General features: G+C 37.4%; 1 protein-coding gene across 2 annotated transcripts in view; it reads right to left on the bottom strand.

Moving 5' to 3' along the window:
• The window catches only part of tulp3 (TUB like protein 3), a 28,601-nt gene extending 9,795 nt beyond the window's left edge, over positions 1 to 18,806 (bottom strand). Inside the window, exons 1-3 of one of the 2 annotated variants that reach the window (XM_056245384.1) lie at positions 18,662 to 18,806; positions 7,328 to 7,369; positions 6,449 to 6,500 (exon numbers count right to left, since the gene is read on the bottom strand). In XM_056245384.1, the coding sequence (XP_056101359.1) occupies positions 6,449 to 6,500; positions 7,328 to 7,369; positions 18,662 to 18,678 (111 nt within the window). In that variant the 5' untranslated portion in view covers positions 18,679 to 18,806. Of the gene's footprint in view, positions 1 to 647; positions 702 to 6,448; positions 6,501 to 7,327; positions 7,370 to 18,661 lie in introns of those variants that run through there. The other variant, XM_056245385.1, reaches the window with a different exon arrangement.
• Between the last annotated feature and the right edge of the window lie 355 nt (positions 18,807 to 19,161).

The raw sequence follows: 19,161 nt of genomic DNA, 5'->3' as shown, positions 1-19,161 counted from the left end.
TTAATTTGTGTTTCAAAGATGAACGAAAGTCGTACAGGTTTGGAACGAGTGATTAAACCCTTTGACACGAACTAACAATGAACAATACTTCTACAGTATTTATTTCGAATATGTGTTAATTTCAACATTTAATTGATCTTTTAACATTAGTAAATGAACTAACATGAACAAACAATGAACACTGTATCTTTGATTAACATTAACAAAGATTAATAAATGCTGTAAAAGAAATTTAATTCATGTAAGTTAATGCATTAACTAAAGTTAACAAATAAAAGCTTAAGTTACCAACATTTACACAATTCCATCTAATAAAACTTAAACTAAAATGAAAACTGACGATGTAAAAAATAAAAGCTAATTCAAAATATGAATAAATACTATAGTAGCATATAAATAATACTGTTCATTTTGAATATATGAGCATTTTAAGCTACAATATTTTTGATGGTTTAATATGATAAAACGGTCATAAGGACGAGTACCGTAAGAAGTTTGAGTGTTCAAATGTTTGACAGAGTTTAATCCAAAGATAATCTGAGATAAAAACATTGAGAGCACAGGAAGTAAAACACAGAAAAGGATCTGAATGATGTTCACAGTAAACACACACACACACAATCTTTCTCCTAAAACAAAACACTCACAGGAAGATGAAGAAGTTGACGAACGCTCGCTAGAATCATCCTTACGACAGCAGAAGCGAAGAGTGTGTGAAAGAGAATTGGGATGAGATGAGAGCCGATGCCGACAGGAAGAGAAATGTGGGCTTAGACAGAAACGAGAGTTTGAGAGAAGAAGAGTCTAGGTTTATCGAGCTCGCGTCGAGGGCGGCACAGGAAACCACAGAAACTGTTTTACAGCAGGAAAGCTCTCAAATATACACAATAATACTGTAGCGTCTCTCACCGAGTACTCAAGAACCACTGAAGCTTTTATTTTTTTAAGATTTATTTGTGCCTTCATCATGATAGGACAGTATAGATGGACAGGAAGTGAGGCGGGAGAGAGAGAAGGGGACGGGATCGGGAAAGGTCCGCGAGCTGGGACTCGAACTCGGGTCGCCTGAAGCGCAACGGCGCCGACACTGGAGTGAGTGTTTATGTGCTTGAAAATTCAGCTTTGATCACAGGAATAAATTACACTTTACTATATATTCACACAGAAAACAGCTGATTTACACTGGAATAATATTTAATACAATAACTGATTTTTGTTGTATTTTTAATCAAATAAGCGCAGCCATGGTTAGCAGAAGAGAATTCTTTTAAAAGTATTTAAAATCATACCGACCCCAAACTTTTGAACGGTAGTGTATGTAAATTAGGCTTGCTACGGTAGTCGGTGTTACCGGTGTTACACGGTGTTCAGTCGCAACACCGGTTACACCAAAAAAAAAATATATAAAATATTTAACGCAATTACGCAGTATCCGTTTTTTTCTGTTACCCGTTGACTAGCGTTGTATGATCACGCTCGTATTAATGTGAATGCTTTTAAGACCACGCTGTAAGTCCTGCACACACACACAAATAGAAAAAACGCGCGTCAGTATCGAGTTCTCTTTTGGGCTTGAACAAACCGTAACACACACAAATTATGGCAAAATGTCGGATTTGTCGAGTGTCCTCATAAGAGCAGTCTTAAATGATTTAAATAAAGTCTTAAATGAACGTAGAGATTTGCAGAGGTGGGTAGTAACGAAGTACATTTACTTCGTTACATTTACTTGAGTATTTTTTTGGAAAATGTTTACTTTTAAGAGTAGATTTAATTGTGGGTACTTTTACTTTAACTCGAGTACATTTCTAATGAAATAACTGTACTTTTACTTCGTTACGTTGGGCGACGTTCCTCTCGTTACTTTATTTTAATGCAATATGTTGTTAAAAGCGTAGTTTATTCTAAGCGCGCGCTCTCTCTTTTTTTCTGGGCATGAGCGATGCTCAATTCACAAATTAATCACTCTTTTGAGACGATTCTGTTCAAAGACTTCATCAAACAAGTTGGGCAGATCTGTCTAAATCGGTTCGCGAATCAGTTTGAATGATCTGTTCAGTTTCCTCACGCACTGAATCGTCTCGGAGTCGTAACAGGAAGATTTAAGAACATCAAGAGCGTTTATGAAGTGGCGGTCCATGCACAGTCAGTAGGGCCTACAGTCTAGAATGTAAATCTGCAAATGCATCATATTTTTTTGCCAGCGATGAAGATCTTTATTAGTTGAACATCTTCGTATGTTACTTCGTAAGCTGTCTGTGAATGAATTCACACGACGATACATTCGATTTCATTTCATTCAGGTAATACATTTTACAACCAAACAGATTATTACGCTATATAGCACTACAAAGTATGACATTACCCTTTTTTTGGACATATACATTACTTTATACATTAAATAAGCTATCATCGTTCAGTTTATGAATGTGTGTACACACACAATGTGTCTGTATTGCGCAGAGGCGTGCGAACTCGACTTGAAAACGAATGCCTTTGCCTGCCTTATTAGACTGTTAAAAGATGCTTTCATAAATATAGCCTACATTTAAATACATTTTTTGAGAACAGACAGAAGAAGATCCGTGCATTTGATCGTTGTTTGTGTTGGGCATGACATGACTGTGAGCACATGTGCAGAGTTTTTTTCTAATCTGTGTCAATGGTTCCCAATCCCTTTACATATAAATGCAAAACTCCATAGAGTCACTTTATTCCGACATTGTCTAATAATCCAAATGTAGTTGTATAAGTTACTATACTATTATACAAACCAAAGGACAGGCAATGGTTTTCGGGCTACAGAAATAATGTTTGTCTCTTCTGTTTTTGTTGCAAAGACAGCTTATCTAATTATGATGATAATAGTAATTTAAATGAAAAAACATCTAAATAATATAATGTTATATATATGTAAGGAATAATTGACGACAGGCCATTGAATTATTAGAAAAATAATGCACACCCGAGGTGGTAATGCGGTCACGACGCGAAGCGGAGTGGCCGTTACACCTCGGTGTGCATTATTTTTCTAATAATTCAACGGCCTGAAGTCAATTATTCCGCTTATACTACAGTTATCACACCTCAAAACATTGTTCAGATGATGCATTTCAAGACGTTTGTCAAGTTTTTGTCATTAAAACGCTCTTGTATGTAGGACTAATTTCTTACGCATCTAATCCCATGCCTCCGTTGCTAATTCCAAAACGTCATTTTAGAGTTAGTAACGGAGGTTTGAGCCACTGATAGCAGACTAATGATGGGGACACACTTACGACTTGCTGAAACATTCGAAGACTGACTGTTTCCATCGACTGTAGCAGGTCTTAAACACAGACTGTGAATAGACTGAACGCGCTGAACACGCGTTTGGGCATGATCAGTAATAAGTATCAAATTACATTCATAACTGGCCTTAGTCAGTGTGTCCCGGCTTTATGCAGTTATTAATGCCGTTATTAGAGAGAGAGAGACAGAGAGAGAGAGAGAGAGAGAGAGAGAGAGAGAGAGAGAGAGAGAGAGAGAGAGAGAGAGAGAGAGAGAGAGAGAGAGAGAGAGAGAGAGAGAGAGAGAGAGATGTTGCAATAATGAGACAGAAAAGCATGCGAGTCAATATTATTATTTATTTATTAATTAAATTTGTTTTAATTAATTCGTTCATTCTTGTTTTCTATAATTGCCAGTAGATAACCCAATAAATGAAACACACAAAGCCCTTTTAACAAGTAGGCCTATCAATAATTATTTATTTGTTATATTATCTGGAATTACGAAAACCTAGCAAGATCGACTATCAATTTATTTATATAGCCTATTTAATTTTCTATTTAGCCTATAGATAGGACTACATACTTTATTTGTTAAAATTAAACTGTATGTGTCCATTGATTGTGAAGTTAGACATCGAAAATTGCAGATCAAGTGCATGGGGCTGCATGTTTTTTTTTTCTTGTTATGAATTGTATCCTATATTCCGTTATTACAGTTAACTACGCGCAGTGATATGGAACTGTAATGCGGTCAAACCTGCCTGGAACTACTTTAGCCGTGCGTTTCCCTGAAAATAATTGCACACCTTAGAACGTTCTCAACCAATCAGAATCAAGCATTCAACAGCCCTGTAGTATATATATATATATATATATATATATATATATATATATATATATATATATATATATATAGGCCTATGTGATCCAAAGTAACTAGTAACTAACTACTTGAGTAGTTTTTTCATTGGATACTTTTTTACTCTTACTCAAGTAACTTTTAAGATTATTACTTTTACTTTTACTTTGAGTAAATATTTCTATAAGTACTTGTACTTTTACTTGAGTACAGTTTTTGGATACTCTACCCACCTCTGGAGATTTGTGAGAAAATGGGACGGGTGTCAGATCGCGTCTCTGTCAGCAGCGGCTGGTCATTATGTTAATCAAAGAACGATGAGAGAGTAAATGACTCACTCAGGCCCCATCCACACTACTGCGTTTTAGTTTAGAAACGGATAATTAAAACGAATACGATCTTCGTCCACACCAGCGTTTTAGCTGCGTATTAGAATTGATCTCCGTCCACATTAAAACGACTGAAAACGCGGATCACCCGGTGTAAACACAACTTCATTGATAAAATGATCCCACCATGCTCTGGGTTAACCCCAAACCGACGCTCCGTGTACGGCCAACGCCGCCGCTGCTCACGGGAATTGTCACAGATCACTGGAATAATAGCTTGACTCCGGCGCATGTAGGCAGTTATAGCGTTGTAAAATACAGATTTACTTGTACAACAACAGCTGCTAGCAAAGATATACGCCATGACTGATGACACCCAATCATAGAGCCGAGCGTGAGCCTCTACTACGTCATCGTTTCTAAAGTCCTCCGTCTTGACCCGTCTACACTAAAACGCCCTCCGGAGATTCAAAACGAAAAACGGATCGGCAGCGTTTCTAAACTTCTCCGTTTTGGGTCTCCATACCGGTAGCCTAATAATCATGAATGCACTCCGCTATCTTTAACACATCTCCGGCGAACGGCTTCTTCACGCAAAAGAAAAACTCTTCATGAAGCGCAGTGAATTTTTCAGTTACGTGACTGGTGCTGTTCTGCCCGTGCAAACGAGCGCATTTTACGTTTGCCTTTAAATTAGCTATTTAAATGTCCCTGCCGGTGATACCGGTATTACCGGTGTTGTCACACGTCGATTAACCGGTGGGAAAATATCCTCACCGTCACATCCCTAATGTAAATGTGTATTATTTTGTTTTGGCGTGTGTTTTGTGTATTATGTTGTTTCATATAACGCGGCGGAATTCAGTCATAAAAACGGAATTTACTGTATAACGTGGAATTTGTCAAATTCTTGATGAATAAATAAAAAGCAGGTCAGTAAACTTAAATCAGATCGCGACTCAGGTCTGTGAATATTAAACGGCAAAAAAGACTGTTTAAATACAAATCCTGCATGTTCTGCATGTCTCTGTGTGAATGAATGGCACACACACACACACACACTGAAGCATGAGTGGAACTCGCAGTGATTTTAGCCTCTGCCGTCTCATTATATGAGGACATGAATGCATGAACTTCATCTCCAGAGTCACTTCATGAGCATTTCACCATTTCATTTGAGAAAATCTATCGTCGTATCGCACACACAGAAACTCCAAGGTCTTCACGGCAACCCGTCAAAATAAAAGTTTGGTTTAACTTGAAGAAATTGTGACAGAAATATATTACTGTTGTACAATAGAATCTAGCTACCGTTTCAATAATAATAATAATAATATAAATTACTATTAAAACTTACATTTTTAAGGAATAATAAATTTTTCTTCAATGTTTTAATTTTGTTGTGCAGCACTTTGATTGACTAAACAAGTTTGTTAAAATGTCGTATGATTAAAAGATAAATTCAATTAATGTTTTATGCATTCTTGTGATTACCAGAAAAATGATACACAAAACGTAATTAATTTTGTTGTTTTTATTCATTTAATTAATTAGACATGCTTTTGATCATTCAAATTCAATTAAACCATTAAAATGGAAAAAACGGAATTTGGAAAAAAATCAACCGGAATTTAGGAAAAAATTATACAGATTTCATAGTACCCTATTTAATCTGTTTTCACACATTATTATGTATTATTGTGCTATATTGTGTTTTGACGCATGCTATTGTGTATTGTGGCATGTGTTTTTGTGTGTTACTGCATATTATTTTGTTTTATTGTTTATGTTTTTTTGTGTTTTTATGTTTTATTGTGTTTTGACGCATGTTATTGTGTATTATTGTGTTCTGGCATGCGTAATTGTGTATTATTGTGTTTTGATGTGTTTTATTGTGTTTTTATAATGCACAGCATTTCTGTTTTGAAGTGTGTATTTGTGTTTTGAAGTGTGTATTGTTGTTTTAATTGTGTGTAAATGTGCCTCACCTGTTTCTCCAGTTTCTGCTGTCTGAGGTTCAGACTATCATCCTCCAGCGTACTGAAACACAATAAAACAACATTGCAAACCCATTTAAAGCACACCTATATAATTTCATATACACACTTATATCCTATCATTCAGTAGATAAGCTCATTATAATCACCAAAGGCTGAATCTAAAGCTAAAATACACAATTTGACATGTTGAAAGATGGCTATGAGCGTCCAGACTAGAACTTGAGTGTGAGTGTTGGCATCATTCGTGTATCAGTCATTGTGTTGCTAGGCAACCGAGAGACACCCAAACGAAAGAAAATCAATTTCTCACAAACATCCTCACATCTATACATCTAAAAATACACACACACCCACACACACACGCAGAGAGTAGAGAAACATTTCAAACCTGTTAAAAAGAAATATGAAACTAGTATTTTTGTTTATATATATATATATATATATATATATATATATATAATTTAAAAAATCCATTTCAGTTATAATTTTGTGTAAAATAATTTATTTGTGGTGGAATTAATTGTGAAATTAACAAAATATGCTTAATTTATTTATTCTTTAGAAATTGTTATTGCAGCAGTTAGAGATCCATCCGCATTAGATATAGATCCGGTCACTAAAGACCCGAATATGTAATAATGTTTGGCAAAATATTCATGAATTTAAGGGTTAACTTGAGGCAGGAAAGCAGCCACATAGCAACGACTTAGCGACCACCCACAACACCTTAGCAACCGCATAGCAACATGCTTAAACCAATCAGAACACTGTAGAAACTGCACTGAAAAATGCACTGCCGACTTCCTACAACACACTACCAGGACCATTAGTAAAAAGTAGTGTGTGATTATAGTGTGTGTGTTGTACCTGGTCGTGGCGGTGGACGCAAAGCTGGAGGAACTGGAGGGTCTTTGTATCCATGACGATCACAGACGTACAGAGGAGAGAAACACAAGAGAAAGGAGAAAGAGTCCGTGAGCATCAGTGATGAAGATGAGCAGTCTGAACACACACCTGAATGAATGTTTCATGCTCACGGTGTGGCCGAGGTAAGACGACACACAAGCGTTCTGATGAGACACCTGTGTAACCATGGTTACCACCATCAACATGACAACTTGTGGTGACACACACACACACATTCTAACAGATGCTCGCTAGAACAGGAGAAAGAAAAAAGGAAAGAAAGAAAATATGCTCTCTAGAACAGGAGAAAGAAAGAAAATATGCTCTCTAGAACAGGAGAAAGAAAGAAAGAAAGAAAGAAAGAAAGAAAGAAAGAAAGAAAGAAAGAAAGAAAGAAAGAAAGAAAGAAAGAAAGAAAGAAAGGTCAGCTGAAGTGTTGTGTGTGAGTGATGAGTGGAAACTTCAGCTCTCAGTGGATCTGAAGATCTCAGAGGAGCAGAAACACATCAACAAAACCCAGACCATGATCTCCATCCATCCATCCATATCATCTATCTATCTCATCCATCCATTTATCTATCCATTCATTTATCTATCATCCATCCATCCTCCATCCATCCATCATCCACCCATCCATCCATCCATCATCTATCCATCCATCCATCCATCCATCCTCCATCCATCATCTATCCATCCATCCATCATCCATCCTCCATCCATCCATCCATCCTCCATCATCCATCCATCCATCCATCCATCCTCCATCCATCATCTATCCATCCATCCATCATCCATCCATCCACCCATCCTCCATCCATCCATCCATCATCCATCCATCCATCCATCCATCCATCCTCCATCCATCCATCATCCATCCATCCATCCATCCATCCATCATCCATCCATCCATCCATCCATCATCCATCCATCCATCCATCCATCCTCCATCCATCCATCCATCCATCCTCCATCCATCCATCATCCATTATCCATCCATCCATTATCCATCCATCCATCATCCATCATCCATCATCCATCCATCCATCCTCCATCCATCCTCCATCCATCCATCATCCATCCATCATCCATTATCCATCATCCATCCATCCATCATCCATCCATCCATCCATCATCCATCCATCCATCCTTCCATCATCCACCCATCCATCCATCCATCCTCCATCCATCCATCATCCATCCATCCATCCATCCATCCATCATCTATCCATCCATCCATCCATCCATCCATCCTCCATCCATCCATCATCCATCCATCCTCCATCCATCTATCTATCCATCCATCCATCATCCATTCTCCATCCATCCATTATCCATCCATCCATCCATCATCCATCCATCATCCATCCATCCATCCTCCATCCATCATCCATCCTCCATCCTCCATCCATCCATCATCCATCCATCCATCCATCATCCATTATCCATCATCCATCCATCCATCCATCATCCATCCATCCATCCATCCATCCATCCTCCATCCATCCATCCATCATCCACCCATCCATCCATCCATCATCTATCCATCCATCCATCCATCCATCCTCCATCCTCCATCATCTATCCATCCATCCATCCATCCATCCTCCATCCATCCATCATCCATCCATCCTCCATCCATTATCTATCCATCCTCCATCATCCATCCATCCATCCATCCTCCATCCATCATCTATCCATCCATCCATCCATCCTCCATCCATCATCCATCCTCCATCCATCCATCATCCATCCATCCATCATCCATCCATCATTCATCCATCCATCCATCCATCATCCATCCATCCATCCATCCATCCATCCATCCATCCATCCATCCATCATCCATCCATCCATCCATCCATCATCCATCATCTATCCATCCTCCATCCATCATCCATCCATCATCTATCCATCCATCCATCCTCCATCCATCCATCCTCCATCCATCTATCCATCCATCCATCATCCATCCTCCATCCATCATCTATCCATCCATCCATCTATCCATTAGGGGTGGGAATCTTTGGTCACCTCACGATCCGATCCGATTCCGATTCTGGGAGTCACGATCCGATTCCAGAACGATTCTTTATCTACCTTTCCCCCCCTTATTAATTAATTAGTTTACATTTAAGTAATTAAGTAGCCTACTTTTTAAAAAATACTTTTTTTATTAAAACAGTTGTATGTTAAGAATTTTAAACTAATATAACAAATAATAAAGAGGAGCATAGAAAAATATAACAAACAAAAAGTGCTTTCAGTAGCCTATAGATTATCTGAACGTTTTCCATTCAAGAACTGAGTGATTTTTCTTCATCTTTACTGTTGTTAACTGGCTGTGTTTACGTTATTTTTGCACAAGTAGGCTACATTAAACCACTACACGGAGTCGCACAGCCGCATGCGCGAGCAGTCTCACAAGCAAAGCGCGCGTCAGCGTTTGAAATTGAAAGCCGCCTTCTGTTAGTGAGGTTCATATTTTAAATATAGAGTCCACTGCATTCCAAACCACATACATGATGACTTCGTAGAGCATTTGTAAGGAAAATACCGACGGGCGAGACAGCACACACACTTCAAGTGTAACATCAAAGAAAGCGCGCGTCTCTCACAGCGTATCCTGTGCAATGAAGCCTGTGAATGTCCTTGCAATTCGCTTCAACCTTTCCGAACTTTATGAAAGATTATTTTACCGAAGGTTCGAGTGGTGTATGTGTGTGAGGAATAGGAAGCAAGCAGAATACGGGTGTTTCTAAAGCAAACTCGTCATCGCACATCTGGTTAAAAACTAAGCTCAGAATCGATTCTGGAATTCTCAGAATCGATCCAGAATCGTTGGAGAGAGAATCGCGATGCATCGATGGATCGATTTTTTCTCCCACCCCTACTATCCATCCATCCATCATCCATCCTCCATCCATCATCTATCCATCCATCCATCATGCATCCATCCATCCATCATCCATCCATCCTCCATCCATCCTCCATCCATCCATCATCTATCCATCCTCCATCATCCATCCATCCTCCATCCATCATCTATCCATCCATCCATCATCTATCCATCCATCCATCCATCCATCCTCCATCCTCCATCATCCATCCACCCATCATCCATCCATCCATCCATCCTCCATCCATCCATCCATCATCCACCCATCCATCCATCATCTATCCATCCTCCATCCATCATCCATCATCTATCCATCCATCCATCCTCCATCCATCCATCATCCATCCATCTATCCATCCATCCATCATCCATCCATCCTCCATCCATCATCCATCCATCATCTATCCATCCTCCATCATCCATCCATCATCTATCCATCCATCCATCATCTATTCATCCATCCATCCATCCATCCTCCATCCATCATCCATCCTCCATCCATCCATCATCCATCCATCCATCATCCATCCATCCATCCATCCATCATCCATCATCCATCCATCCATCATCCATCCATCCATCCATCCATCCATCCATCCTCCATCCATCCATCCATCCTCCATCATCCATCCATCCATCCTCCATCACTCTGTTTGTCCATCTATCTGGACCAAATATTATATTTTATGAATCAATCACTGCAAACGTTCCCCTCAGTGTTTATGGTGGCTAATCGACCCCGCATCTGCTCATCCATCCATCGACTGTTACTCTATTCTTCACTGTACAGTAAATGTCAATATTTTGCGTCATTCAGGAAACGAAACACATCTTAATGACTCCAAACACACCTCACAAACACACAACAGAGCGACTGTCCTCATGTGAATCCAGAGCACACACACACCTCAATTAAACACACACACACACACAAACTGAGAAACTCAACTTTGTCCTTTAAACAGTAAACCTCCGTTCCGTCTTATGTGTATGTTTGTGTGTGTGTGTGTGTGTGTGTGTGTGTGTGTACCTGTACGACCAGCGGCTGTAAGCGGGCTGAGAAGAGCTCTTCACCGTCTCCATGTCGAGTGTGTGTGTGTGTCTGTGTTTCGCGGTCTCTACCTCGTGCAGGTCATGTGGGAACACACACACGCACGCATGAGGCCCACAGGTGAGCCCTCTGGGATGATGCTGGTTACTACGGCAACAACACCCCACACACGCCCTTTGAAAAGTCGGATGCTACGGAGCGTTTGGTGTGCGGGAGGAACCGAGAAGCCACTGAAGTGTGAAAGCTTCACCATGTGAAAGCAAACTACACTACACACACACCACTGCACGTGTGTCATTAATGCATGTTTCACAGCGGACAGGGAACGTTCTCTCAAAGTTATGAACAAACGTTCTTCCAGTATCGTTAATAGAACGTTCCTTCTAAGTTATCAGGGGCCTCATGTACAAAGACTTGCGTTGAATTCATACTAAAACATTGCGTACGGACAAAGCTGTAAATGTGCGTACGCACAAAAAAAAGCAGATGTATGAATCTCTGCGTACGAAGGATCCCACGCATATTCTCTTTGTACATCCCAATTAACGTAAAATTGAGCGCACATGCACGAGCACAACGCCCCACCCAGTCTCCTCCCCCTATTAAATTAATTTAAATATGGTAATTAGTCCAATTTGGCAAAAGAAACCTGCAAGAACATGGCTAAAGCAAGCAAGAAACGGAATTTCACTGAAAATGTTTTCTATGTGAATATATAGTAAAGTGTAATTTATTCCTGTGATCAAAGCTGAATTTCAGCATCATTACTCCAGTCTTCAGTGTCACATGATCCTTCAGAAATCACTCTAATATGAGGATCTGATGCTCAAGAAACATCTTTGAGTATTATCAGTGTTGAAAACAGGTGTGCTTCTGCTTCATATTTTCGTGGAAACCGTGATATAGTATTTTCAGGATTCTTTAATGAATAAAAATTTAATTCAAACAGATATAGAAATCTTATAATCTTTTGTAACATTATAAATGCATTTACTCTAACTTTTAAACACATTCAATGTGTCCTTGCTGAATAAAAATATTACTTTCTTTTTTTATCTTTACTGACCGAATTAATGAAGTTTATTTTTTATTCCTAGTTAAGCCAACGCTGCCATTGCTAGACAGGTTGTATCAATTTAGACATGCTTTATATAGCCTATGTTCTTACTTAATTGCATAATATAATATTTTAATAAAACTCGTGTGACAATATGTCAAATAATTTATCAATTACAAATTATAAGCAATATCTGACAGCTGGTGGTGCGATAGAACAATTCGTAGTGTAATGTTTGCCACTTCACTTTGCCTCTATGAGTCGCCAACGGACAAAAATCACGACAAATATACAGTACGTACGCCAGACATGAAGTTTACTTGGAGGAACGCACATTCTTACGTTAATTTCACTGTTAGTACATCTGGCCGTGAACGTGAAAGCTGACGTACGCCGTGTTTTTGTGCGTACGCAGTGTTGATACATGAGGCCCCAGGTCTTTAATAATGTTCTCAAAGCACAAAAACATTATTTATACATCATTCATGGAACTGTTTGGAACTGATTTTGTCTTAGTTCCGTTTCGGAATGTTGAGAGAACACTTAAAAGTAACATTTACATAATGTTTGCAAAATTATAAAATGGAATGTTTTTTACGTTTCAAAAAAAAAATATATATATATATATATATATATATATATAATGTAATTTATAAAATTGACATTTTGAACGTTCAGAAATAAAATTTTCGGAACTTAGCGGGAATGTTACCAAAAATTCTTCAAATATTTCCATTAGCTGGGAAGTGGGATGGCGACCATTATTCCTAAAAAGCACTTTTGTCTGTTTGTAAAATGTTTTTTTCTTGGTTATACGAATGAAATATTCCATTTTGTTTTGCAAACATTACAGGAACGTTACTTTTAAATGTTCTCGGAACGTTCTGAAACAAGTCGTAACTTTTAAAAAATGTTAGACAAACATATAACTACAATGTTTAAGATTTTTTATTATTATTATTTACATTATTTAAGAGCAGATAAGTTTGTTCAGAACTTTGAGAGAACGTTGGGTTCCTCCTTGTTATCTCGGTGTGACTGGATTCAAGCGTCTGATCAAATTGTAATGTGAATGTGTTCATGTACACAAGATGTTTCTGTCTTTTTGAACTAGTTTTGAGGAAGTTCTGAAAGAAAAGTTTAGTTTTTAACACTAGGAACCCTTTGAATAGGTAGAGAAAACACTCTGCAAAACCCAGGCTTGCAAGCAACCGTCTGCTATGTAAATTATTATAAATGTAAACCCAAACCGCAATCATCTCATCAGTAGCGTGTAATTTTCTTCTCGCGGCTCTGATAATGATGCCAATCTCAGGCTGTACTTCTTCCACATCTTCTGATGGCCACCGGAACAGACCATAATTGCACAATAATGACTCTCAGATACATTCATCAGGTCTGTGAGTGGATGGACTATTTTCTGGTTTTGTGAATAAACTCCTTGAAAACGCACACTCCGATACGTGCATCCAGGCCAGCTGCGTTCATAAAGATTTGGGAGACACACGTGCACACACATACACACAGCACACACACACATGCAAATACAGAACAAACCTAATGCATTATGTGTTTGTGCTGTTGCTTATAATAACCACAAGAGATCACGATTCTCCCACAATTCTGAATAGACAACTAAACTAAATTACATGTAATTTACTAGAGGTTCTGACAAAACGTCACTTAATGCAGAATACGGTATGTAAAAAATATATATTTAATTTAAAAAAATATCAGTTTGAATGAATGATTAAATGACTCACTCATAAAGACTTGTTTCATTACTGGATGAATCAAATCTCTCGAATGAATGATTCAATGACTCACTTATAAAGACTTTGCTTGTTTCATTACTAGATGAATCAAATCTCTTGAAGGAATGATTCAGTGACTCACTCATAAAGACTTCACTTGTTTCATTACTGGATGAATCAGCGTTTTGAACGAATCTGTTGAATGAATGATTCAATGACTCACTCATAAAGACTTTGCTTGTTTCATTACTGGATGAATCAAATCTCTTGAAGGAATGATTTAGTGACTCACTCATAAAGACTTCACTTGTTTCATTACTGGATGAATCAGCGTTTTGAACGAATCTGTTGAATGAATGATTCAATGACTCACTCATAAAGACTTGTTTCATTACTAGATGAATCAAATCTCTTGAATGAATGATTCAGTGACTCACTCATAAATACTTCACTTGTTTCATTACTGGATGAATCAGCGTTTTGAACGAATCTGTTGAATGAATGATTCAATGACTCACTCAAAAAGACTTGTTTCATTACTGGATGAATCAAATCTCTTGAATGAATGATTCAGTGACTCACTTATAAATACTTCACTTGTTTCATTACTGGATGAATCAGCGTTTTGAACGAATCTGTTGAATGAATGATTCAATGACTCACTCATAAAGACTTGTTTCATTACTAGATGAATCAAATCTCTTGAATGAATGATTCAGTGACTCACTCATAAAGACTTCACTTGTTTCATTACTGGATGAATCAGCGTTTTGAACGAATCTGTTGAATGAATGATTCAATGACTCACTCATAAAGACTTGTTTCATTACTAGATGAATCAAATCTCTTGAATGAATGATTCAGTGACTCACTCATAAAGACTTCACTTGTTTCATTACTGGATGAATCAGCGTTTTGAACAAATCTGTTGAATGAATGATTCAATGACTCACTCAAAAAGACTTGTTTCATTACTGGATGAATCAAATCTCTTGAATGAATGATTCAGTGACTCACTCATAAAGACTTGTTTCATTACTGGATGAATCAAATCTGTTGAATGAATGATTCAGTGACTCACTCATAATGTTCATTCATTCAAGAGATTTGCTAATGCTGTATAAAATGTATAGTGATGATTTGTATTGCTAATCTTTGTAACTACTGTATTTATTTTTACTTTACTTTTTTGTGTTGTGATTGGTGACATGTGTTGTCTCCTATAGACAAGTGTTGCAAATTAGCAATTTTGCTATAACACTGAAAACAAGGTATCTGGTTCGTCCAATGCTGTTGTTATGTCCATATCAAATAAATAAATAAATAAATAAAGACTTGTTTCATTACTGGATGAATCAAATCTCTTGAATGAATGATTCAGTGACTCACTCATAAAGACTTCACTTGTTTCATTACTGGATGAATCAGCGTTTTGAACGAATCTGTTGAATGAATGATTCAATGACTCACTCAAAAAGACTTGTTTCATTACTAGATGAATCAGCGTTTTGAACGAATCTGTTGAATGAATGATTCAATGACTCACTCATAAAGACTTGTTTCATTACTAGATGAATCAAATCTCTTGAATGAATGATTCAGTGACTCACTCATAAAGACTTCACTTGTTTCATTACTGGATGAATCAGCGTTTTGAACGAATCTGTTGAATGAATGATTCAATGACTATGACATTTTTCACAGTCACTTGTCGCCACTTCTACTGGTGTGACGATGTAATCGATACAGGTGATTTATTCTCTTTTGATCGCTGTTTATTTCTAAACTATAAACCCTATCCCAGTACTTCTGTGATAATGTGAACTATTATAAGACGTAAATAATGATACTGTGTTGTAAAGACTGATAGTGTTCGCTGTTTCATCATGACAGCGGCTCTCTCTGGATCAGAACACGGATCTGAATGTTCACTGTAATCGTACTTGTCAAAGGTTTAATAGATATAGAGCTGAATCGCTGTCATTTAGAAATAATATTGCATGGGTGTTTGAATCGGGATCACCATCATTTAACGATTAATCCCGCATCTCTACTCCAATCCGAGTCCGAGAGACCTTGAAGAAAACTTACAGCCGAACACACAGCACAAGCCAAAGTGGAAGCTGGTTTGTCATTATCAGAGATGTAAACTACATCAGCTGTTCTCAGAAGAAGGCTGTATGTTAAACAAAAGCTGCAGATAAATCCAAACCACTTCCTGTGCTTGTGCATTAAGCGAAACCTCACCGAATTCCAGCCCACGGCATCATGGGAAAGGAAGGAGTGTGGCTCTGATAGGATAGAGCTGGTTGTGTTTGGAGGACAAAACATACACAAAGAAACTGAGAGCAGATGTTGAACGTGATCTTAGTCTTGTCAACACATTCGACTCAGGACAGAGTCAAGGCCGGCCAGAGACGTCCTTCCTCACCGCCGTCAGAAGAGCTTCATCCACAACACTGATCATAATCAGAGACTGTCTAACGAATCCCTGTCTTCATATCACCAGTGTTAGCAACAGAACAACTCGAGAGTTTGTCCAATAGAATGGAATTAATTCACCTTTCTAAAAATAAATAAGTATCAATATATAAACAGATTTTAAAATTAGGGCTGTCAACTCGATTAATCGCATCTAACATAAAAGTTTGTTTTTATATGTGTGTGTATATATATATATATACTATATGTATGTATGTATACAGTATATACAGTTTGTGTGTGTAAGTTTACACACACACACATACACACGCACACACACATATTATATATACACTACCGTTCAAAAGTTTGGGGTCAGTGAGAATTTTATTTTTATTTTTTGGAGGAAAGAAATCAATACTTTTATTTATCAAGGACAGTAAAGACATTTATAATGTTACAAAAGATTCTATTTCAAACAAATGCTGTTCTTTTGAACTTCCTATTCATCAAAGAATCCAAAAAAAAAAAAAAAAAAAAACTGTACAACTGACAGACCAACAACTGTTTCAACACTGATAATAATAATAAATGTTTCTTGAGCATCAAATCCTCATATTATACTGATTTGTGAAGGATCATTTGACACTGAAGACACTGACACTGGTGATGCTGAAAATTCAGCTTTGATCACAGGAATAAATTACACTTTACTATATATTCACACAGAAAACAGCTGATTTACACTGGAATAATATTTGATACTATAACTGATTTTTGTTGTATTTTTAATCAAATAAGCGCAGCCATGGTTAGCAGAAGAGAATTCTTTTAAAAGTATTTAAAATCGTACCGACCCCAAACTTTTGAACGGTAGTGTACTGTATATATATATATATATATATATATACACCGGTATATGTATACTCTATTTATATATATACACTCATATTGTATATAAACACAAACTTTTATGTTAGATGTGATTAATTGCGATTGATCGATTTGACAGAACTATTTAAAATATATACTGTAATTAATATCTGTGCAATATTTTAAGTTGTGAAATTAAATAAAATATTGTGTAGATTTTATTAGATTAAGTAATCACAGCTCATGGAAACATATTCAACTATATTTATGGAAACATTTCTATAGGTGAATCAGTCAATTCGCCTAAAAATCAAATGAGTAAAAAAAAAATCAAGAACCCATGTATCGAATAAAAGAAAATTAAGCCTACTTCTGTAATGTGATATTATTTTCATAACAATTAAGCGATTTTCACCCTCAAATTCTAGTTATTTTGTATTATGAAGTCATATTTGGACAGTGTTTTTTTATTGTATTTAAATCAGTGCAAATGTAAGTAAGCACAACAAATACATACTTTGCGATTAAAATAACAAATCGTTATTTTGGCATTACAGTAATTAGAAGGAGGTTAATTGTCTTGAAAATAATGTTACACTGTCAAAAATCTTAATGATGGGAGTATAAGATTTTTTAAGTCCAGCTTCAACTATATTATGATGTCATTTCAATATAGTAATGACGTACATATTACATCACATGACTATATCAGAAACGTGAAACCACTGGATATTTGTAACGGTCGGTAACGCATTCGGGCGACTAATGAATTAGATCCATTCAGGCACTGTGAGATTAATCAAATTCAAAAATATAAATTAATCAGCGAGGCGTTCTCTGTGATTTACAGACGAGTAGCTGAACATCATATTTCAGACTGTAATGTTCATCTGTATCCCTGCTATCATCATCCAGCTAACGTAACTGCTTCTCAACCGTTACACTCCTCCTGACCGCATTCATTCACACTCCCCTGCTTTATTCTCCTTCTCTTCTGTTCATCATCCAGCAGTTTAATTCAGATTTGTGTGTGTTTTATTCTAAATCCGTGTGTGTTGTTGTGTGTTTTTAGCTTGGTGGCTGATGTTACAGCGCGCGTTCGAAACGCAACAGGATCCCACCGACAAAAAAACACACCAAAGTTACGAAAGACACGATAAATCACACATGCGCGCACACCGCGGTCCCAAAACGGACGTCACTTTTGGATAATTTCTAAGAAATGTTTCCATCGGTGTCTTACCTGCTGTAGTAACTCATGTTTATCCGCCGTTGCTATGGATTCCCCCGCAACTGTCGCGTCGCGTCCCTGTGCGGCGTGTGCGCAAAACCCGCAGCGGCCGCGACGAGCACGCGCCTGCGCATGCGCACATGGTTACGATTCCTTAGGTTACAATCGTGCTCATCCTCAAGGGGGCGCGTGATGACTCAGAAAATCCAAACACAAATCAGCACGGTTATTGTTTTTTGCAGATATTTGTACACTACAAAATATTATTTTTCCAATCTATACATTAAAATGCGAGATAGCCTATTTCACATCCGCATATGAATCTCAACTGATCATCACAAAAGAAACGACTGTGATTGGTAACAGTGGTGCTGTCACGTGGGATGCATTACATTTTTCAGCGATTTTCAAGATGGTCCAATCACAGTAGTTTGTGATGAATCTGCACAACAATTTACACTGGAATAGATCGTTCGAATTCACAAAGACATGTTTTATGATGCTAGCGTAAT

The sequence above is a fragment of the Rhinichthys klamathensis genome, unplaced genomic scaffold (genome assembly GCF_029890125.1).
Source record: "Rhinichthys klamathensis goyatoka isolate OS25496 unplaced genomic scaffold, OSU_Roscu_1.1 h1tg000029l_1, whole genome shotgun sequence".
In the NCBI taxonomy this organism is placed as follows: domain Eukaryota; kingdom Metazoa; phylum Chordata; class Actinopteri; order Cypriniformes; family Leuciscidae; genus Rhinichthys; species Rhinichthys klamathensis.
Note: the sequence above shows the minus strand (reverse complement) of the source record. Positions and strands in the feature narration are given on the sequence as shown.